Source organism: Rhinopithecus roxellana, chromosome 6 (genome assembly GCF_007565055.1).
Source record: "Rhinopithecus roxellana isolate Shanxi Qingling chromosome 6, ASM756505v1, whole genome shotgun sequence".
Taxonomy (NCBI): domain Eukaryota; kingdom Metazoa; phylum Chordata; class Mammalia; order Primates; family Cercopithecidae; genus Rhinopithecus; species Rhinopithecus roxellana.
The window spans coordinates 90,515,909-90,540,819 of NC_044554.1; the positions used below are offsets into that span (position 1 = coordinate 90,515,909).

The window sequence follows — 24,911 nt, forward strand, 5'->3', positions numbered from 1 at the left end:
CCTGCACATGCTGCACATGTATCCAACAACTTATCAAGTGTACAAAAAAAAAAAAAAAAAAAAAAAAAAAAGCCCAGCCTTGGATAATGAGGAGGAGGCAAGTCATCTCTGAATCTCATTATTCCTAAAAGTAAGGCGAAAAATTCTAGCAACAATTTCTTCAATGTTTACGAAAATTTCCACGGGTCCTGCTTAGGAAACCACCACCTTCTTCAGCTGGAACCTTGCCCAGGAGTCATGACTAAATGCCTTCCAAATTGCAGGACCTATTTAATTTGTGTGGTTACTATCCCAAAGATTTCCTGTTAATTAATTGAAGTCTTGCTCTAAGTTTAACAGAGAAGCCAGGATTTCTTATAAGAAAAATGACTCTTTTCTTTTTAATCTTAGCAAAAGATCTGAAAAATTTGCTGTGGATTAAATAAGCCACCTCTGAGCATGAGATGCAGGACCAGCGGAAGGATGGCAGTAGGCCTTGCAACTCCGGTCCCTCCTTCCTCCATCCCCGAAAGTAGCGTAACTTTGAACTTACATAAAACAGGAAGGGGGCACAAAGGTGACCCAGAGAGAGATCATTCCTTCCCACAAACATAGTGTGATGGGAAAGTGTAAGAGACAAATGCAAAAGAGAATTCACCTAACACCTGGCCTTAAGCTCTGTTTATCTGTCCGAAACCGGGCTGTATGTATCAAGCTAGGACAGCTTACTGATTATTATAAATACAGTCATGTGTTGCTTAACAATGGGATACATGCTAAGAAATGCATCATTAGGTGATTTTGTTGTGTGAACATCATAGAGTGTACTTACATAAACACACATGGTATAGCCTACGACACACCTAGGCTATGTGGCACAGCTTAACTGCTTCTAGGCTACAAACCTGTACAGCATGTTACTATGCTGAGTAGTGCAGGCAATGGTAACACAACAGCAAATATTCATGTATGCAAACAGAGAAAAGGTATAGTAAAACCATGGCATAAAAGATAAAAAATAGTATAGCTGTATACCGCAGCTCCATTATAATCTCATGAGACCACCATTATATTTGTGGTCCACCACTGATCAAAATGTTCTTATGCAGTGCGCGACTGTAGTTAAGATATTAATGAGCATGATACTCCTTTTTTTAAGGAAGGCATTCAGTTGCTTTAGTTCATATAAAATACGTTCAATATTGACATTCTCTCACATTGTATAATACATGCGGAGCATGGAGACAGAATTCAGAACTGCTGTTCCCCATCCTAGGTCTGAGGAATGGTGAATCATTTGGGCTGTTCTGCAGGTGAAGATGTGTCGTAAAGTAAGGCCACAGCACTGAGAAAAAGAATGTTGACAAGGCACACACATAGCATCAGTTCTGCCTGGTTCCTGATGCTCCACACTCACACCAGAGAACCCAAGCCTTCACTGAGAAGGGGAGCTCCCCAGCAGGAAGGCACATTCCTTCCTCCCTGCGATGGAACTCCAGCTCCCTCAAGGACAGTTCACACTCATCTCCTCTGTGAGGCTCTTTGAGATATAATGGGTTCCAGCCAGGCATGGTGGCTCACGCCTGGAATCCCAGCACTTTGGGAGGCAGAGGCAGGCAGATCACTTGAGGTCAGGAGTTTGAGACCAGCCTGGTGAACATGGTGAAACCCTGTCTCTACTAAAAATACAAAAATTAGGCCGGGCGTGGGGGCTGCCACCTGTAATCCCAATACTTTGGAAGCCTGAGGCGGGCAGATCGTGAGGTCAAGAGATCGAGACCATCCTGGCTGACACGGTGAAACCCTGTCTCTACTAAAAACACAAAAATTAGCTGAGTGTGGTGTCACATGCCTGTAGTCCCAGCACTCTGGGAGGCAGAGGCAAGCAGACCACTTGAGGTCAGGAGTTCGAGACCAACATGGCCAACGTGGTAAAACCCCATTTCTACTAAAAATACAAAAATTAGGCTGGGCGCAGTGGTTCACACCTGTAATCCCAACACCTTGGGCGGCCAAGGCAGGTGGATCATGACATCAGGAGATCGAGACCATCCTGGCTGACATGGTGAAACCTCATCTCTACTAAAAACACAAAAACCAGCTGGGTGTGGTGTCACATGCCTGTAGTCCCAGCACTTTGGGAGGCAGACGCAGGCAGATCATTTGAGGTCAGGAGTTCGAGACCAGCCTGGTCAACATGGTGAATGAAACTCCATCTCTACTAAAAATACAAAAATTAGGCCGGGCGCGGTGGCTCACGCCTGTAATCCCAATACCTTGGGAGGCCGAGGCGGGTGGATCACCAAGTCAAGAGATCGAGACCATACTGGCGGACATGGTGAAATCCCATCTCTACTAAAAATACAAAAATCAGCTGGGTGTGGTGGCACATACCTGTAGTCCCAGCTACTCGAGAGTCTGAGGAAGGAGAATCGCTTGAACCCAGGAGGCAGAGCTTGCAATGAACCGAGATCGTGCCACTACATTCCAGCTTGGTACAGAGTGAGACTCTGTCTCCCCCTGCACCCCCCCCCCAAAAAAAAAAAAAAAAAAAAAAACCTTAGCTGGTGTGGTGGCACATGCCTGAAATCCCAGCTACTTAGGAGGCTGAGGCGGGAGGATCACTTGAACCCAGGAGGTGGAGGTTGCAGTGAACAGAAATTGCACCACTGCACTCCAGCCTGGGCAACAAAGACTCCATCTCAAATTAAAAAAAAAAAAAAGACAGAGAGGGATAATGGGTCCGCCATCTAGACTCCTGGCTCTCAAGAGGAATTATACACAATAGAATTCTGCCCATATAATAGTCTCCATCAATTTCTGGAAGGCAAGGCTCATATGAAAAAATTTTCCCAGGCCGGGTACGGTGGCTCAAGCCTGTAATCCCAGCACTTTGGGAGGCCGAGACAGGCAGATCACGAGGTCAGGAGATCAAGACCATCCTGGCTAACACGGTGAAACCCTGTCTCTACTAAAAAAATACAAAAAAACTAGCCAGGTGAGGTGGCCGGCGCCTGAAGTCCCAGCTACTCAGGAGGCTGAGGCAGGAGAATGGCGTGAACCCAGGAGGCAGAGCTTGCAGTGAGCCGAGATCCGGCCACTGCACTCCAGCCTGGGTGACAGAGCGAGACTCCGTCTCAAAAAAAAAACAAAAAAAAGAAAAAATTTTCCCATGTTCAACTCTTTTGCATGCACACAGTAGGTCGTTAATATATGCTGACTGCATTTAATTTCAAGTAATTAATGACAAGTATTTAATCATTCAAGTATTAAGTTTTAAAATTACTTCAGGGATGATATCTTGACCTGGTTTTATACTTTGAAACATAACTTGAATTAGTTTGAGCTGTCAATAAAGAAAGAAACATAATTAGGTAATCTAATTTTTTAATGGATTAAGGGATGGAAAATTTTTCTTAGGGATAGGCAAGGAATATGAGGGATTAATGTTTTGTCGAGTTATAATTTCACTGTTGGCAAGGCCCTCTGAGATAATGACATGATATTTTTCCACATAAATCTGAAATTTCTAGCACTTGATGGATTTCTATTTTGTCTCCGATACTAGATGTTGGTGGGCAAAGGATGGAGAACTCCTGAAATTACAAACCCACTGCCTTGCCACTATCTTAAAAACTATTTTGTTCCTGAGTCTAACCAATGCTCTGGTCTTTAAAACAGTTTGCAAGTGTAAGGAATGTAATAATATTCAAAACGCTGAGACACATAGGACAGCTGTGGAAGTTAGGAAAAAAAGACGCTTACTCAGTGCCGCTCTCCACCATCTGCGTGAGGAGAGAGATGCCATCCAGGTTTATAAACTCCTGGGCAAATGTGACATCCCGGGAGAGGCTGGCCAAGTCCTTCAGGGCTTCCAGTTTGGCATCCATACTCGAGGACTGGATTCGTTCATGGAGCTGCTGGGCGTTCTGAGCCTTCCAGGGCAAAAGCAAAGGGAAGAGTGTTGACAAAGGAAACCACAACAGCAAAACAGATTTATGTTTAAATGAGAAACAGAGCTACAAAGTCCAAAAGCACAAGACTATCTGCATATTACAGAGTGGGCATCTCAAGGACAGGCTTCAAGGCTTTCAACCCCAACACTCCACCTTCAGAGCAAGGTCAGCTCATGTGAGGACAGGAAACAGTTGCGTTCTTCTCAAAGGAGTTGGATTTCCATTTCGAGGAAAAGACCAAGAGCAAGAGTACAAGAATATTAAAGCCCTAGAAACTGAACAGGACGTGGCAGAAAGGAGGGAGGAAAGGGGAAGTATTTACCCTTTAAGTAAAATTATGTAAAAGCGACTGAAAGCTATTTGCTCAGTTAAGCAATTACACAAATTTATACAGCACACTCACCTGTTCAGTCAATACTGTGAGTAATAACTGCCTACCACGTGTTCGGAAGCTTCATTAGCCACCCAAATGATCTTTCTCGGTTACTGCAAATCTTCCAGCACTCCACAACGATGCTTGTAAATTTCAATTTTCAACAACATGTGTTTCACATGCATTGGCTACTTGTGTGAATTTAAAACTAAATAATTAGGAAACCAAATTAACAGCTATGCCTAGAATTACTTTCAAGGCATTTACACTTGGCTTCTACATGCAGGACATAGAGGAATCGAAATATATTAGAGAAGCTGAACTTCTGGGTAATAATTTATGGTCCAGATGTCTTATTCATCCAGTCGAGGTTTTCATATCTACCTTTCAGCTGAGGCAAGCAGTAAGAAACACAAAGGAATAAAATGTTCTGCCTGTGTTTTTGCTTAATACAGATAACTGAGTATCTGTCGTGGTTTTATTTAACTCAAAAATCACTGTGGTTGAAGCACTACACCATCATCATATTCTCCTCAGGTACTTGCTTTCTCTTTTGAAACCGTGTTATATTTTAGAGAGGGAGAAGATAGGGTGCTGACCACATTAATGAGGTATCTCTCCTCAACAGACACTGGTTACAACTCTCTCAGGAACCCCCTGTGAACTATCACAGGTTAAGGTTGCAGAGTGGAGGCAGGAGAACCACATAGGTATTGAAGGCAAAACCAGTGCTGGCCACAGACCCTGCCTGGAATGGGGGAGGGAATCCACGCAGGTCCTAAGAGCGGAAGGACTCCACCCCAGCAGGTCCACAGCCACAGAGCCCTCCCTCCCTGCCCAGTTCCCCCTCCACTGTCACCTGGAAGCAGCCCTCAAGAAGAGAAAAGGATTCAACAGGGGAACTGATCCAATTCTTTAGGACCCGAGACAGGGATAGAACCCATGCCCCCATCACTTGGTCACAGATGTGCTCAGGTCTCCCATTTAATTAAAACCAAAAACAGACGCTTTGCCTCAGAAATTATAAAAGAAGGAAAAGAGCAGGGAGGAAAACAAGAGCCCTCCCTACTTATCTATTCACTGATCTACAGATAACCCACACATCACTCAAATACTAAAAGGGAGAGTGGAGAGCTGGGTGAGAATTATTTATTTCTTAAAATTGTTCAGGGATATAGTATTTTCCAAAATTTTCAAATGCATATACAGCATTCACATGAACATATAATAGTTAACCCAAACAAATCATTTCAAATTCCTTGAAAAGTGTATTTTTTCTCCAAGAAGGATGTTTGCATTTACTATCTAGGTTATGACAATAATGAGTACCCAAAAATTATTTCATTGTCATTATTAATGCTAACTAATAGTGTTTGATGTAGTTGATACCAATATGAAAAAAAGGCCAACAGTTACCTAGCACTTTTTATAAGCCACTATTCTAAATACGTTCATTTAATCTGCACAATAGTCCCACCAGGTAGGTCCTATCATAGTCTTTGACAAAGGAAATTGAAGTTCAGGGAAGTTAGGTAACTTGCCCAAGGTCACACAGCTTATCAGTGCTGAAGTTAAAATAGAACCTGGGCAGCTGGACTCCAGAAAACACACTGTAAACAGTGGCTCTCAAATTGTTGCCTATGTAAGAATCACCTGGATGACTTCTTAAAACACAGACCATGGGCCACCCCTACAGTTTCTGGTTCTAAAGGCCTGGGGTGGGGTCCCAAAAATTGTGTTTAACAAGACCCTGGGTGTTGCTGCTGCTGGCCTGGGAATCACACACTGAGGACCACTGCTCTAAATCACTCAGGATGCTGCATCTCTCCGTGATTATAGAATAAGCAGCTCTGATTGTGGTGGTTTTCTTTCTTTCTTTTTTTCTTTTTCTTTTTTTTTTTTTTTTTTGAGACGGAGTCTTGCTGTCACCCAGGCTGCAGTGCACTGGCACAATCTCGGCTCACTGCAACCTCTGCCTCCCGGTTCAAGTGGTTCTCCTGTCTCAGCCTCCTGAGTAGCTAGGATTACAAGTTCCTGCACCATGCCTGGCTAATTTTTGTATTTTTAGTAGACACAGGGTTTCACACCATGTTGGCCAGGCTGGTCTTGAACTCCTGACCTCAGATGATCCACCTGCCTCGGCCTCCCAAAGTGCTGGGATTACAAGTGTGAGCCACCGCGCCCAGGTGATTGTGTTTTTCAACTACCACCTGATCTTTCCCAGCTGTAACACAAGGAGGCCCTCCTGGTTTACAGTACTTAAAGAAAATGTGCTTGCCCTTCTAAAAGCTGTGCACTTTTAAGGAAGAACCTTTGCTAAGAAAACAAAGAAAAAGTCAATAATGTGGAAGCTAAGTAGATGGAATTTATTATACCTACACTTACTAATATATAATTTATTATACCTATTCTTCCTACTTCATTTACATGCCTTCATACTTACCTACTTAAAAGTAAATAAATAAATAAATTTTAAAATGAAGTGAGGAGAGAACAGAAACCTGAAAAGGACAAGTGTCCCAGGCAGAGGAGTCAAGACTGTGGAGTCCTCCCAAATCCCACAACCGCTCATGGGTTGCTGCTATAGAAATTGAAAATATTTTACCAAGATGGTCATATGTAAGAATAGCAAAGCAATATCCTAACTTGTTGGGATCTTAGCCAAGGAGTCACTCCCACAATAGCAGTAAAGCCTTCTCCAAACTGCCACACTACAACAAAGCTCATAGACTCAATGGCCTGGAAAGTTCCTATAGAACTATTCACCCCTCTCCTGCACTCAGCCCAGTGCCTGAGAATGATGTGTTCTATTGGCATGGGGCTGTTCTTAACTTCCTGCAGGTCTTGCTCCTTCCCTTGGTACCCATATCTAAGGAGACAGGTGTTCTTTAAAAAGTGCAGTTCCCACAATGTTTGCTTTGGGGTAAATTTCCCTCTTCAACCTAGGACATAGGTGAACAACTGGAGGAGATACGTCACTAAAGAGGAGGGGAGGAGTGTGGCAAGCCAGGAGGTGAGGGGACCATGATGGAAAGCTCCATGAGCCAGGAGTCAGAAGCAGGGCCACTTACATCTCTTTCACTGGCTATCTCTGCAGCCACAGTGAACTTCTCTCTTCACTTCTCTTGGCCTCATTTTCCCCGTCGGTAGGTACACCAAGGAACTGTGATGAGATCACGTTTAAGGTTCCCTTCCACCCACAGTGTGACACATTGCATCTCAGCTGGGCGGTAACCCTCATCATGGAGTCTGCTAGGAAAAGGTGATCCACAAAGGTGAGTCCCACAAGTGACCACCAATCAAAATGTTATGTCAAACTGGTGGGACTCTTTTAATGCAATATTTTTCCAACTGAATCCAGAACAGGCAGCGATATACCTTCTTTTTATCTTCTCTAATTCCTAAGTAATCTGGAAATACAGCTTTTATTATACAAAAAAAAGTGGGAATCAAAGGTTTTATTCTTAAAAGATTGGAGTTTTGTAAGGAAATTTTGGTTTTGGATATTAGTTATTGCAGATCACTCTGTATATAATTTTGCTTAGCCTCTTCTCAGACAAGTCTTTCCAGTATCCAGTGGAAAGGAATGTCCCTTCAAAATCCTCAGGATCCTCATTCACTGGTTCAACATATACTTCTGAAAAGCTTGACACTGTTCTCCACATTTAGGATACAGCAACAAATAAGACAGCCAAAGTTCTCACCCTCCTGGGGCTCACCCAAGCTTGGTGTGGCAGGTGGATAACTTTTAAAATTAACAATAAAAAATCAAATATTGATGTTTTATAGCAAAACCTAAAGTGGAGGGTTTGCATTAGAGAGTGACTGATGGCTTCTTTAGATGGAGTGGTTTTCAGGGACAAGCAACCTAAAGTAGTGACATCCAAGGAAAGATCTGACTGACAAGAAGGACCCCACCACATCGAGGAGTGGAACATTCTGGGCAGCATCAATGGTTAGTGTCAAAACCCTGATTCAGGTGGAACAAGCCTGGTATGTCTGGAGGGAGAGAAAGGAGAGGACTGATGTGTCTGGGGTCTGCAGGCCAGGGGGTGTGGAGGGAAGCGAGGGTGTGGAAGCGGCAGACAACGTAGCCTAGGATGTTCATGAGCATGCAGAGCTGAAGGAATCCCTGGTGGTGATGTGCTTCCCTGAATGGATGCATGTATCTGAGATGAATGTGTGGTACATTTGGAGCCCTTAAAACAGGATTCATAGCTAAACATTGAGCAGCCATCGTGTTTACCAATAGGACAATGGTGAAATAGACATGATATGGTCATAGGATGAAATATTATATGGAACTACATATGGAACTTTTAGAGAATGTAAAATAGTGAGAACATCCTCATGAGGCAATATTACGAGAAACAGCCAGGATGCAAACATATTTTATTGTTTGCGGGAGGTGGGAATATGTGCTGTGGAGTGTGTGTATCTGCTAGAATGTAATGTCACCCAACACAGAGACGTGTGTCTGGCATTTACCATGAGTTCAAAACACATTTCACTAAATGAATGTACAAATGAATACATATATATATATATGAACGTCTAAATGAATCTATATATGAACCTATAAATGAATATACATTCATGTATGCACATATATGTATTCACGCATTTGCATACAAATGATCAAAGAAAGCAAGTAGATGTGACCTGTGCTTATTTATGAATTGTATTATTCTAAACAGTTTTCTTTGCAGGAAGCCTTAGTTTTTGCATTTTCCATAACGAGTCTGCACCATTTTTATATTTGGGAGGAAAGAGTCAACATTATTAAAAAAATAAGATAGCCTTACATCTGATTTTTCAAGCAACCAGCAAACATGAAAAGAATCTCATAGTCATATAGATCTCTGTATCAGACAGCAAGTTGTATTTTCTGGTATTGTTCTAAGGACAGAAAAAAAGTTTTACTTTGGGCCATTGAAACAGCTAGATGTGGCTACCTCATGTCCCAGATAGGAAAGGGTTCTGGAACTCAGACTCCAGACTCCAAGGGAGGAAACAGCTCATAAAGGATTAGCCGTGGGCACAGGAAAGGGTACTGGTAGCGTGTGCGTGTCAAGCATTTAACATCTCTCTCCCGAAGATACAAGTTAAAATCATCCCCAAGAAACTGCTAGCATAACTCTGGATCCACGATGCCAATTAAAGAGTAGTCTAAAAACATCCTTAGGTTCAACAGTTTAATAGATATCTTCAAATGTATGGTCAATGTTGCCCAGCAATCCAATATTTTCCTGGAATGTTTGCTATGCCCTTTCAGAATAACTCCTCCACATCTTTTCTTCTCTCCTTAAACCCCCTCTATGCCTTTCTGCTGCCTCCCTTCCATTGGTGATCATTTCATTGAGGAAATCAAAGCAATCAGCCAGGAGTTCCTTCATCTTCCTACTTCTAACAGCACCAGCTGCTGGCATCTCTACCCTCAAGCTCTGCTTCCTCCTGATAGATGCTGTGTGGCAGGGATCCTGTTTCCTATCAAAAATCAACTCTTCCCCTCAGCTCTGGATCTCCTCTCCCCTGGCCTTCTCAAGTATTCTACTTCATATTTATCTCCCTTTCTTCTGTATCATCAGCTCTCTCTCTGTAGTGGATCATTTCCAACTGCAAAAGTCTCCAAAATCTCCCATCTTTAAAAACAATAAACAGAAAGGTAAAAACAGCCATTGACCCAATTTCCCTACAGCTACTTCCTCATTTCTCTGCTTGCATTTTCAGCAAAAGTTTTGGAAGAGCGAGTAGCTCTAAAGTGTTGCCTCCATTCTACCTCCTATTCCCCCCGCTCTTACGAGGCGCCCCTGTCCAGCCCTGCACGGAGAGTCTCTACGATGCTATTAATACCTCTAGATGGCAGCCCAGGAACCACCCTCATCTCATCTTCCTTATTACCTGAGCAGCCTCCAACACACCTAAACACTCCCTCCTCCTTGAAACACTTGGCTCACCTGGCTTCTTGCTCGGCTCCTCCTCTAAACCTTAGAGTGTCCCCAGGGCTCTGTGCTGAGCCCTCTCCTCTACTTTCCCCATGGTGACTTCTTCCAGCCCACAGCTTTAAATGACATTTCTACGGGGGTGGCTGGCACACCTGCATCTCTCCAGGCTTCCTAGTTGATGACATATCCTCATGGACACATAATGAGCATCTCAAACTTTTCATCCTCTCCACCTTTCTATTCCAGTAAACAGCACTCAGTTAATTTTGCCAGAGCACCAGGAGGAACAGCACATCCTAGCTCAAAGAGCACCACATCCTGAAGCTCTGGGGCTCGCCCTCCACAACACTCCTTCCAACTCTCCAATTCCCTACAAGGCAGGTAGCCCAAGCAAGCCCCCTGCATCTCTTGAACCTGCAAGAAACTCTGACCCTGTGCCCTGGCCACCACTGCAATCTGTCCTTGGGCAGCAGCCTGGGCATCCTGTGACTCCTCTGCCTGCCAGCCTCCACTGGTTTCTTCTCCCATGAGCCAGGCTGCCGAAAGTGATGGCAAGAAACAGAATTTAAGGCATTTTACAACTCTTTATTAGTTTCTCAAACCAGGAGAGAAAAATGGAAAACCTGAATTGAAAAATGGAATTTAAAAAAAAAGGCATTAATGGGCTTATTAAGAATCTCCGATAACCTGAATCCACACAGTGACTGAGATAATACCATTTTTCTTATTACCAGAGGGAATAAGACCCAAAAATCATTATGACAGGCCCTCTGACCTAGATAATGCTGATACCAGCTCCCTAAACCAGAAAGAGCAGAAAGTGAAGATTATGCTTGCAGCTGACAAAGCAACACTAGGGACTTGATGAGCAGTTCTGCTTTCTGTAATACGTCCACACAGGCCAAAAGAAGGCATAATGGGCAATAATTCAGTTCGCATATAATAGTGTTCACAAAAAATCTCATAGTTTGCAATCCTGACATGTTTTTAGCGTGGGACATTATGATTCGCCTCTTTTGTACTATAATGGCTTTATAATATGTATTTGTGTTTTCTTTAATTAAAAATAATAACAGCAAATGAGACAGGTAGAAATATATGAATATAGCTGGGTGCGGTGGCTCACGCCTGTAATCCCAGCACTTTGGGAGGCTGAGGCAGGAGAATAACTTGGGGTCAGGAGTTCGAGACCAGCCTTGCTAACATGGGGAAACCCCATCTCTACTAAAAATATAAAAATTAGCCAGGCATGGTGGTGCACACCTGTAGTCCCAGCTACTCGGGAGGCTGAGGCAGGAGAATCACTTGAACCCAGGAGACGGAGGTTTCAGTGAGCCACAATCGTGCCACTATACTCCAGCCTGGGCAACAGAGCAAGACTCCATCTCAAAAAAATAATAAGAATATATATATATATACACACACACACACACACACACACACACACACATACATACACACAGCATGCTACTGGAAGTTATCAAATAAAAAAATAAAGTTAGCCCAAAGTTAAGTTTCTTGTCGGTATCCCTTGAGAAACATTGTATCCCTTTATCTGTAAATACACACACCTCCTTTCCACATACATAACAGGTATCCTTCTATACAGGATGTTCTGCAACCTGCTTTTGTGTTAATAACATGCTTTAGAGATACCTCCTCGGCAGCACGTATCACATTCTTACTAACAACTACACAGTATTCTGCAACATAAAAATTACCTGCAGCACTTACCTAGTCCAACTGATAGACATATAACAGGTTCCCAGTTTTTGATCACTAAAAACAATGATGCATATAGCCATGCTTGGGCATGTGTGTGTGTGTGTGTGTGTGTGTGTGTGTGTGTTCATCCTGCAATGCTTTTGTGAGTCTATTTATTATAAATTCCCAGCAGCAGTACTGTTAAGACAAAGGTATATGTATTTTAAACTTGGGTGAATCACTAAATTGCATCCAAAGAAGGCACACAAATAGACTCTACTTCAAATTTTCAAAATCCTGACCCCACAGCACCTTTTCCTCACACTTTGATTATCTAGGACTGTAGATTTTCATCTGTAAGAGAGACTGAAGTTCTTCATAGATAGATAGATAGATAGATAGATAGATAGATAGATAGATAGATAGATAGATAGATAGATAGATAGACAGACACATACATACTTCTGGAATTCTTTCCAAACACAAAATTTTGTGGGGTTAATTTTTTGGTAGTCAAATTTATTGATCTTTTTCTTTATGGCTTCTGTGTTTTGTGTTCTATTTAGAAGTTTCTCTCCACCTCAAGACTACAAATATAGTCGTTGTAAGCACCTCTTAAAACAAAAATTTCAGAAAAGGAACAACAACGGTCTGGCAGGCCAAGCTTCTTCTGATAAGAACAATAGCCAAAGCTGATTTTAAAATATGCTGTATGCAACAGAGGACCTCAGACTCCATGCCCACAGCTACTATGATCATGGCAGGTAGGACACACTATTCAGCTCTGCACTCAGAAGTTCCCCAAACCCTGACGGCTCCAAAGGTCACACACATTTGCACACATTCTCTGGGTGTGTTCCTGGCGTGCATACACACTCACTCGCTGTCTCTCTCTCTCTCTCTTTCTATATATATTTATATATATATTACTCTGTCGCCCAGGCTGGAGTGCAGTGGAGTGGTCTCAGCTCACTGTAACCCTCAGCACCTGGGTTCAAGCAATTCTCTGCCTCAGCCATCTGAGTAGCTGGGATTACAGGCGCCCACACCATGCCCGGCTAATTTTTGTATTTTTAGTAATGACGGGGTTTCCCCATCTTGGCCAGGCTGGTCTTGAACTCTTGACCTCGTGATCCACCCGCCTTGGCTTCCTAAAGTGCTGGGATTACAGGTGTGTGCCACCACACCCGGCCTATATTTTTATGGTAACAGGAGATGGATAAACACACCGCACTAGAAAGATACAATTGTTTAACACGGCCACTAGAGAGACTGTCTCAAGATGTACCATGCAGTGGAGAAGCAGCTGCCATGTACAAGGCCTATTACAAATTAAACAGTGCAGGTTGTTTAGATCCTCTAGTATCAGTGACCTAATTCTCTAGGAACAATCCAGAAGGAACTGTTCTGTGATAAATGGAGACAGAAAACAAATTCATCAATCAACAAAAAGACCACCTTTGACAGAGTGGAGGGAAAACTCAGCATAGCTACACATCACATAAAAACAGGAGTGTGTGTGTGTGTGTGTATGTGTGTGTGTGTGTTGTGTGTGCACATGCGTGCGTATGTATATCCGTGTGGGTGTTGAGATGTCCTTATCTGGCTTCAGGGAGAGTTCAGCTGAGGCAGAAGGAACTTCAAAAGCTAGTATAACACCATCTGCTGGCTTCTTTATGGTAGCTTAATAGGTGTTTTTTTTAAACATATTTTTATTGTGTATGTAAAAATGAATGAGTACATGCAATCTGTATTTTTCAGCTAAATGCAAAATTATAAAAAAACAACCTATTTAAAGTTCACAGATCAAAAATGTCTTGCTTATAGAGTAACTTCCCAATTCTAGACCCTGTGGCCACAGCCACAACACAACGTGGTTGCTTAAAAATGCAGATTCCTGGGGCCAATTCCCAAATACTGTAATCCACCCTCTCTATTAAGGCACCAGATATCAGCATTTTCAAAGTTTCACAGCTGATCCAGGTTTGGGGACCACTGCTTTTTGGAAACCGTAAGCCAGTCTCTTGTAGGTGGGCTCCCATCTTTAACAGTGCTTCTTACACAGGCTTTCACATCTTTCCATTCACTGAGCTGGGAATGTGAGGATCATTCTCTCAAGAACACAAATTCCATTCTCCCTGATGACAAGTCATCCTAAGTTTCCTTTGGGATGCTGAAAAACTTCACCCTAATATCTAGCCTTCTTTCAAGGAGTGACTGAGATTGTGGAAATTTTGTTCATGAATCCGCAGCAATAAAAAAATGAAACTAACTCCTTCTTTGCCTTAGAGAAGGCTTTGATTAAAAACCTGTCTTTTAGACTCTAAAAGGAAATAAAAGGAAAGGTCTACTTTTTCTGTCCAGCAAGCAGATGATTACATTTAGCAGGATAAATAGAAACTACAAAAAACAAACAAAACAATGGTCTAAAGGTCAAATTAACATTCATTCATGCTGACTTGAGTAAGAAGACCAATGCAAAGTCAGACAAAAATGCCTCAGCTCATCATGTAGCCACTGAAAAATGAGTAAAGATTATAATTTCCATTAAGTAGCAAAGCAGGCATCAAAGACAGTTCTGCCAACTGTAGCAACTCACTCCACCGAGCTCATCACTGTTTTTAGGTTCAGGATGTTATTGGGTAAAATGTTTAGGAGTTTCCAAGGCGCTCTAATGTAATTTTCAACAATAAGAATTTATGGTAGTTAAAGTACCCACAGCTTAATTTTAGCCAGATGCTTTTCCCAATTTTTAAATTTATTTTTAGCCTACCGCATGGCTTCAGTGGAAACTGAAAATGATAGTTAGACACAGTTTTCATCACATATGCAGAGTGAAAATAGTAACACGTGGTGTATTTGGGGCAGATTTTTAAGAAAAAAATGAAATGCACTGTAAAATAATATAGTTAAATATGCTAATGTTACTACCTAAAGTATCTCCAAGCAAGTAGGAAAGATCAAGAAAAGAGACATCATCGCATCATCGACTACAATAGTCTAAATATACTGTAGCATCTTGTTTAGCAGCTTTAATTTAGAAGACTCTAACGTTCTTTATGTAGAATCAGCTGTCAATGGAACAGTGAAGTGGCCAACATTTCTAAATTATTTTTATGAATTGTCGTAATAACCCATTAAAGCTACAAAGTACTTAAACTCTCTCTTTCACACAAACACACACACACACACACTGACTTTAAAGGGAAATAACTGACTTTGGTTTTGTTTGTTGTCTGAATTTGCTCAGATGGCATTAGGTGGCTGTGTGACCAAGTGGGTAAAACCAGTTGGTACAGGTGAGTGAGCCCAGTTGTAACACGGAAGTTGTTAAGATGACCTCCAAACTCAAACCTTAAAGCAGAGGTGTCCAATCTTTTGGCTTCCTTGGACCACAAGAAGAAGAATGTCTTGGGCCACACATAAAATACACTAATGATTGCTGATGAACTAAATAAAATACAAAAAAACTCATAATGTTTTAAGACAGTTTACGAATTTGTGAATTCAAAGCTCTCCTGGGCCACAGGTCAGACAAGCTTGCCCTTCGCTTGGAGTAAGGTCTTCCTCCTCTGCAGTGGGAAATCTATGGAGGGGCAATCCTCCTAATTCAGCATCTGCGTGTCAGGACATTCTGGAAGCCTTTTGCTTTGCACTAAAGTCATCCTCAAAAATTAATATCTCACATATAGCAGAAACGCAGAGCAAAGAATTTACTGGGAAGTTAGAAGCTGAGATCGACTTACTGGAGATTTGGTTAATCGAAGGATAGTGCCATTTTTTATCTCATTGCGGTTCTGGAAAAGAAATAAAAAATCTTTGTAAATCTTCAAGTAGAAGCATGGTAAAGAAGAGAACAAAGGCAAATATAATCTAGCAGATAAAACAGGCATTCAGTTTATTCTCACTTGAATAATTTTTAATTATTTCTAGAAAGGCTGTTAACTTTCTATCTGACAATATTCAGTACAAAGGAAGTGAATATAAACCCAAAGAAAAGGAATATGGGTCCCAAGTATAGCAAACAAAAAAAGTAATTTTAAAAGGTTTTTAGGGGCATATGACCTGACTCCTACATTTCTACAATTCCTGACTCCTACAATTACACTCTTAACATATTTACCCAATAGAACTGAAAGCATGTGTCCACACAAAAATTTGTGCACTAATGTTCACAGAAACATCATCTGTAAGAGCCAAAAAGTAGAAACAATACATAAGTCCATTCCTTAATAAATGGATAAGCAAAATGTGTTCCATCCATTCCGAAGAAAATCAGTAAGTCATAAAAAAAGGAATGAAAGGCTGGGCGTGGTGGCTCACACCTGTAATCCCAGCACTTTGGAAGGCCAAGGCAGGCGGATCACCTGAGGTCAGGAGTTCGAGACCAGCTTGGCCAACATGATGAAACCTCGTCTCTACTAAAAATACAAAAAAAAAAAAATTAGCTAGGCATGGTGGCGGGTGCCTGTAATCCCAGCTACTCAGAAGGCTGAGACAGGAGAATTGCTTGAACCCAGGAGGCAGAGGTTGCAGTGAGCTGAGATCGCACCACTACACTCCAGCCTAGAAAACAAGAGTGAAACTTGTTCTTAAAATTAAAAAAAGGAATAAAGTACCAATACATGCTACAACATGGATGAACCTTGAAAACATTACACTAAGTGAAAGATGCCAGACACAAAGGCTTCATGTTACATGATTGCATTTGCATGAAATGTCCAGGACAGGCAAATCAATAGAATCAGGCATTAGGATAAATGGTTGTCTAAGGCTGGGGGAGGGAAAGAATGGGAATGACTGCTCCATGGATTCAGTGTTTTCTTTTGGGGTGATGCAAATGTTTTGGAACTAGATTGATGATGGCCACACAACACTGTGAATGCATTAAACACCCCCTTTAAAAGGTGGATCATTGTGACATCTGTCTCAGTAAAGCTGTTTCTTTAAAAGGGTTATTAAGGAGCTTGGTTTCTTAACATTTGCTGGTTTCTTTTGTATGTTGCCTTGAAGTTAAGAACAAATAGCATAAATAAGCAGCTCTCCAATCAGCCTGCCTCCATGTGGCAAGTATATTTGAAGTGAGTGTTATGAAGCTATCACTTAGCATCTGATGTGGTTTGGCTTTGTGTCCCCACCAAACTCTCATCTTCAATTATAATCCCCATGTGTTGAGAGAGGAACCTGGGGGAAGGCAATCAGATCACAGGGGCAGTTTCCCCCATGCGGTTCTCATGAGAGTGAGTGAGTTCTCATGAGATCTGATGGTTTTATAAGGGGCTCTTTCCCCTTTGCTTCTTTCACACACTCTCTCACCCGCTGCCATGTAAGACGTGCCTGCTTACCTTTCCACCATGACTGTAAGTTTTTTGAGGCCTCCCCAGCCATGCAGAACTGTGAGTCAATTAAACCCTCTTTTCTTTATAAATTACCTAGTCTCAGGTAGTTGTTTATAGCAGTTTAAGAACAGATTAATACAGCATCTTTGACATTGAAGATAGAATTTCATTGGTGGTTTTATTTTCTTCCAGTAGAGTATACACCACACCCACTTTCCAGGAGGAGGCTTTCCAGGACTCACCATGGTTGCATGCCCTACCTGGTATGCTGAAGTTGGGGGTTAATAAATCTGCCTTCAGGATCACTACCTTGCATAATTTAAGATCAAGCCACAAGCTGGAGTTTGCTCAGGACTCAGTAGACACACTGAGGTCGTAGGAAATTTCTTGATGAGATGCCAAAGACATATAAAATTGCTTGCTTCCTCAGCCAATTCTGATGATCTTTTGGACAATGAAATTTTCTAAAAGAACCACCCAAAAGGGGGCAGCCTTCAGGCCAGAATTCCCTCCCAAAGAAAAGCAGATCTGAACATTTCACACCAAGTACAGGCAGGCCCAAAAACCCAATACCACCAGATTCAGGCCCTATGTGTGCAATTCACCCCAGTGTAGAGCATCCCCTGATGCACTGGGTCACCTCTAGAGAGAGCTAGCTCGTCATTACCGGAAGCATGCAAGCATGGTACTGAATGCCTCTTGGCAGGCAGGCTGAGATAGGAGATGGGGAAATGAATTCAAGTCGTTTTTAAAATCTCTTTTCAACTCTAAAATTCTATGACTCTGTGAGAAATGAAAAGGAAGATGGCAAATACTAACAACAGAGTTCTAAGGAAGTCGAATACATAACATACCCTTTCTTTGCTCAAGCTCTAAATAACTTGAGAAAATAAGATGGAGAATGAAAAATCCTTTGTATTAGTGACTATGAAGAACAAGTCTCAGAGTGAGCCAGCAGACGTGCTGACTGAACCCTTGGGTCAGGCACACCTGTTCATGTAAGGCTTAAGGCAGGTCCCTTCTTAAGAGGAAAGAGGTCTAATTTATTCTTACCAAATTTTCCAAACAGGAAGGGGGTATAAAAAGGCCAGGAGGGTTTAGAAACAATCTTTGGTTTTTTTTTCTGTTTTTTTTTTTTTTTTTTTCCCAGCAGGAGTCTCACTCTGTCACCCAGGCTGGAGTGCAGTGGCACAATCTCAGCTCACTGTAACTTCTGCCTCCCGAGTTCAAGCGATTCTCCTGCCTCAGCCTCTCAAGTAGCTGGGACTATAGTCGCCCACCACCATGCCCAGCTAATTTTTGTATTTTTAGTAGAGATGAGGTTTCACCATATTGGGCAAGCTGGTCTCGAACTCCTGACCTTGTGATCCGCCCATCTCGGCCTCCCAAAGTGTTGGGATTATAGACGTAAACCACCACACCTGGCCCAGAAATAATCTTTCTAATAATCATGGAAGTTTGGAGTTGTGATGAGGCATTCCTAACAAAAGCAATAAACTAACATTTATTGAAAGGAACTGGGCTGGGAGTTTTCGTTTCTCATGCTTAGCTTATGTAACCAACATTACACCTCTATGCCCACGTTAAAGATAAGAAAGCAAAGCTGCTGAGAGGATAAGTTATTTGCCCAACATCATGGAGGGGATGAGAGGACTCAAACCCAGGTAATCTGACAACAAAGGCTGTGCTCTGTCTGTCTGACAAAGGCAAGACCCAGACCTTGCATTTACCCTCAGAGGAGAGAGTTCATCAGTCGCTCAACATACATGACAGCAAATAATTAAGACTGGATTCCTAAGTGCTAAGGAATGCTCCCCAGAGTCCCAGGGCTTCCCCACCACACCCAAGGCGACATACTGGGTGCTGGGTGGGAGGAGGGCTGGGAGAAGCTCCTCATTGGCCTCTAGGCTCCCTCAGGCACTCCTTCAAGGTTCACTGCTTCCTTTTTGGAACCCAAGCAAGACTGCTTTCCAGAAAGGGTCTTGATGATTGTTTGTTTCAGAGCAAAGCATGATTAAATCCTCTGATAAAGCTGGGCTCACTTCCTGCTCTGCTTCCCAACAGCTGAGTGGACTCAGTACAAGCTACTTAATTCCTCAGACCTAAGTTCTCTTCCCAAAAGTGGGAAAAACAATGCACTGTTAGAGGTGAATAAGAACAAGAGGAAACGGACATAGGCACTGCATCTAGACTCGAACTGGCTGAAGAATGGGAGCAATTCCTGCTGTCCCACAGACAGCAGCACCTTCTGCCTGTGCCTTCTCAGTCAACAATTACATTTATCTTCTCTCCTTTCCTTCCCCCATGATTTTAAGTCAGTGTCTTGTACTTTAAATGAAAAGGAGATATGTAGAAGAACAAATAAAATATGCATTAAAAATTTAAGGTCCTGACAGAAAGGCAGAGCAAACTCAGAAACAAAGGCAATGGTAGACCACTGCATATTCTATCCAGAAAGTCAACTGGATTACAGCTTTTTCACCATGTGCTGATGACACCTTTGGCTCTGTAAGAAAGGCCTAACTTGGGATGTAAACTTCATTAACAAAGGAAGAGGCTTGTCATTGTTCTGATTTCATAAATCCCACACAGGAGGCACAGTGCATAGCTTAAAAGTGATGGGGCCACCCAGATTGGACACACATTTCACTTCCAAGCGGGAAAACCTGGTGCAAGTGGCATGGCTGTCCTTATGCTCCCAGCTTTCTCATGTCCCCAGCTTCCTCACATGGAAAATGAGGATATTACCTATTTCCTAAGGTTATTCTGAGGACCAAGTGAGATAACCCATTTAAAGTCCTTAAAACGGTGCCTGGCACATTGCAAATGCTAAAAAGAAATGAGAGAGACAGAGAGAGAAAGGGAGAGAGTTCACTGTTTATTATTAAGCACAAAAATAATACATAAAAAGCACACTGCTATACTCTTACTTGTTTTTAGCTAGACCCTATACGTAAATAATAAATAAAAATAATAATACAATCTATGTTACACCAAGGACAGAAACATCTACCCAGCAGGATAACAAATATTAGCAAACGCATACCTCTTCTGTAAGTTGACCAGCATGTCTAAGGAGGAATTCTGTCTCACAAGCATGCTTCGTATTGGAGGCAGGGAATCTCTCACCCACTTTTTTTATCCTATTCAGCCCTCAGTCTGTTTCAGAGGGAGCGGCCCTCTAAGCATCAGTAAGTGCTGTCTATGTGCTTTTACTTATTCATCTTTTTTGTTCATTGGCTGTCTCCCTCACCCCTAAGATGTCACCTCCATGAGAGCAGATAGTTTATTATGTGTATATCACTCCCATCAAGAACAGTGGACACCTATGACCCAGCACATGCCGGCCCTCAAAAACTATCTGTTGAATAAATGGCTAAACTACTCTATGCCAGGCACAGATGAGGCACCAAGGCAGATACAAAGTTAAATAGGACTAATTCCTGTCTGCTGGGAATTGGTCAGTGAGAGAAACTGACGTGTAATAACTATATCTGTACCATGGCAGAGACCTGGGGGTGACCAGCGCTGCATCAGCACATAGATGTGATGCGAGGAGAGGGGAAGAACAGGGTGTGCAGCAAAGGCTTTTAGAGGAGATGACATTCAAGATGGCCCTCTGCACACAGGCAGGATTTCCCAGGAGAGAGGCAGAAACAGCACATCTCAAAGCTCTGAGGCACGAAAGGACAAGCCATCCTCATGGAACAGAGAAAAGTCCTGTGTGGTCGCTTACAGCTGGAGATGCAGGAAGAAAAGGAAGACGGGACACTTGAAAGGCAGACTGATCTTCCACCATTTAAGAAGATGGAGGAGCAGGAGTAAGGGGTGGCGCTCCAGCTCTGATTTGCTGTTAGCAAACGTGTCATCTCTCTCTTGAGAAGCCAGCTGGGCAATATGGCAGTCATATCTGTCCACAAATATTCTCCTGAGAAGGAGAATTGCAAAGCTCAGGCTTTGGGAACAAGGGTCATGTGGCCGCTTCATGAGAAAGGAATCCAGATCCTCTGGGCTGAGAACAGAAACCATCTACCTCACCCCCACACTCAGCTGGTCACTGAGAATGCACACCTTCCAATGTCTGCAGTAACAGCACTTTGTATGCTTCCTCTGTCTTCACTGACATAACTTTATTCTTCCAGAAGTGTCCTGCTTTGGCAGATGGCATGACTGCTCATTACAGGAACTTTCTGAAAGACCCAGAAACTCAAATGAAAAACATCAACTGTTTGTCCTCTAAGGTTCTTTGAATCCCTTGCCTCGAAACCTGCAATTTCCACCAATCCGAACTGTGGTATCATAACCCATACATGCTTTGAAAGACCCAACTAAACCAAACTTCCAATTCTCAATAAATTCTGACTTTACTTTCTGTGACAGCCTTTTTTTTTTTTTTCCTTTTTTTTGTATTTTGGTAGGGCTGGGGGTGGTGTGGTACTGGGTGGCCTTTTTGATGTGTCAACTTGACTAGAATACAGTTTCCAGTTATGCGAATACTATATCTACATGTTGCTGTAAGGTATTTTGTAGATGTGATGAAAGTCTATAATCACTTGACTTTAAGTAAGAGAGATTATCCTAGATAATCTCAATGGGCCTGCTTCAATAAATTGAAAGGCCTTAAAAACAGAGTTGTTTAGCAGGGCATAGTGGCTCATGCCTGTGGTCCCAGCTAATTGGGAGGCTGAGGTGGGATGATTGCTTGAGCCCAGAAGGTCAAGGCTGCAGTTATCTATGATCCCATTACTGCACTCCAACGTAGGCAATAAAGCAAGACCCTGTCTCTTCAAAACAAGACAAAACAAAACAAAAAACAAAACACTAACAATAAAACAGAGCTGAGGGTTCCTTGAAGGAACAAATTCTATCTGTGGACAGTAGATAGCAGATTTAGTCTGTGTCTCAGAATTCCAGCCTGCCCTGTGGATTTTGTGTTTTCCTAACCAGCTCCCATAATCTCACAAGGTAATTCCTTGCAATCAGTTCCAGTACATCTCCTACTGGTGCTGCATCTCTAGTGGAGTCCTGACGAATTCACCTCTGCCTGAGACACTGACAAAGCGTTGCATGCTGATGTTCTCCCTCAACAAGGTGAGCAACAAGGTCATCTCTGTCTTATCAGCAAGTGGTATGGGTGACACTTGGGAGCCATCTTTTGACAGGGTCAACCCAAGCAACATTCAACTGAGGCAAGGTCACTTTTCTCAGGCCAAAGAAACCGCATCAAATGACATATGAAAGTGTGTGAAGGGCCAGGCGCGGTGGCTCAAGCCTGCAATCCCAGCACTTTGGGAGGCCAAGGCAGGTGGGTCACGAGGTCAGGAGTTCGAAAGCAGCCTGGGCAACATGGTGAAACCCAGTCTCTAATAAAAATACAAAAAAATTAGCCGGGCGCAGTGACGGGCACTTGTAATCCCAGCTACTCAGGAGGCTGAGGCAGGAGAATCGCTTGAAACTGGAAGGTGGAAGTTGCAGTGAGTCGAGATCGCACCACTGCACTCCAGCCCGGGCAGCAAGAGTGAAACTCTGTCTCAAGAGAAAAAAAAAAAGTATGTGAGGGCTACTACCTCACTGGGGCATTGCAACTGAATGGGGAGACTTGGCTCTAAGGCTTTAAAGTGGCAAATGGGAAGGGGATCATCATGGCGGACGAGAGGCAGGACTAGATTGCAGCTCCAGATAGTGCAGCGTGCAGAAGTTCGCATTGTGGATTTTAGCTCCAGATAGACTGCAATGGCAAACCAGCAATCCCGAGAGGACCCACAGACCCTCTGAAGGAAGCAGACTGGCTCCCGCAATACCCGGGAGACACCCCAAATACTGTGAGTGCCCCAACTGTGGAATTAGAAAAGGGAGACCCTCCTCTCTGAAAACACCCCCACTAGAGAAGCTGAAGGTCTGTTTGTGGGAGAAGTTTCCAACCTTACCTGGAGCTCAGCCAACTTAGAGAACCGAGAGAAATACAAGGTAGAGGAAGCAGCAGAAAGGTCCTGGGAGCTCGCTAAGTCGCCTAGCAGGCCATTACCGCCTGGCACCACAGGGATCCAACGGGAGGGTGGCCAGTGGAGCAGCGGGTATAACTCCACGGAGAGAAGGAAATCTGTAGCCACACTTTGTATGGTGGGAGTGAGACTGGCCCTTCAGTTAGCGTGGGAGCTGGATGAAGCCTGTCACTGCTGGCCTTCCCCCACTTCCCTGACAACCTGCATGACTCAACAGAGGCAGCCATAATCCTGGAGACATCACACTACCTGATTTCAAACTACACTATAAGGCCATAGTCACCAAAACAGCATGGTAGTGGTATAAAAATAGGCACATAGACCAATGGAACAGAATAGAGAATACAGACATAAACCAAAATGCTTATAACCAACTGATCTTCAACAAAGCAAACAAAAACATAAAGTGGGGAGAGGACACCCTTTTCAACAAATGATGCTGGGATAATTGGCAAGCCATATGTAGGAGAATGAAACTGGATCCTCATCTCTCACCTTTTAGAAAAATCAACTCAAGATGAATTAAGGACTTAAACATAAGACCTGAAACTATAAAAATTCTAGAAGATAACATTGGAAGAACCCGTTCAGACATTGGCTTAGACAAGGATTTCATGACCAAGAACCCAAAAGCAAATGCAATGAAAACAAAGATAAATACCTGGGACATAAACTAAAGAGCTTTTTGCATAGCAAAAGGAACAGTCAGCAGAGTAAACAGACAACCCACAGAGTGGGAGAAAATCTTCACAATCTATACATTTGAAAAAGGACTGATATCCAAAATCTACAACGAACTCAAACAGATCAGTAAGAGAAAAAAAAAAAAATCCCATCAAAAAGTGAGCTAAGGACATGAACAGACAATTCTCAAAAAAGGACATACAAATGGCCAAGAAACATATAAAAAAATGTTCAACATCCCTAATGATCAGGGACATGCCAATCAAAACCACAATGCTATACCACCTTACTCCTGCAGGAATGGCCATAATCAAAAAAATTTAAAAAACAGTAGACGTTGGCATGGATGTGGTGAACAGGGAACACTTCTACACTGCTGGTGGGAATGTAAACTAGTACAACCACTGTGGAAAACAGTGTGGAGATTCCTTAAAGAACTAGAAGTAGAACTACCATTGGATCCAGCAATCCCACTACTGGGTATCTACCCAGAGGAAAACAAGTCATTATTCAAAAACAGATACTTGCACACGCATGTTTATAGCAGCACAATTCACAATAGCAAAATTGTGGAACCAACCCAAATGCCCATCAATCAACAAGTAGATAAAGAAACTGTGGTGTATATACATACATACACACACATATATACACACACACACATATATATACACACACATATATACACACACACATATACACACACACATACACATCTATATATGAGATGGAATACTACACAGCCATAAAAAGGAGTTAACAGCATTTTCAGCAACCTAGATGAGACTGGAGACTATTATTCTAAGTGAAGTAAATTAGGAATGAAAAACCAAACGTCATATGTCCTCACTGATATATGGGAGCAAAGCTATGAGGACACAAAGGCGTAAGAATGATACAATGGACTGTGGGGACTTGGGGGGAAGAGC

The 24,911-nt window shown here is 42.6% G+C and overlaps 1 protein-coding gene across 3 annotated transcripts in view; it reads right to left on the minus strand.

The window, feature by feature from the left end:
- ELMO1 (engulfment and cell motility 1) overlaps nucleotides 1-24,911 on the minus strand; it is a 578,893-nt gene that overhangs the window by 387,164 nt on the left and 166,818 nt on the right. For all 3 annotated transcript variants that reach the window (XM_030931898.1, XM_010356685.2, XM_030931899.1), the window contains exons 5-6: nucleotides 15,704-15,754; nucleotides 3,745-3,914 (exon numbers count right to left, since the gene is read on the minus strand). In XM_030931898.1, the coding sequence (XP_030787758.1) occupies nucleotides 3,745-3,914; nucleotides 15,704-15,754 (221 nt within the window). The remainder of the gene's footprint in view (nucleotides 1-3,744; nucleotides 3,915-15,703; nucleotides 15,755-24,911) is intronic.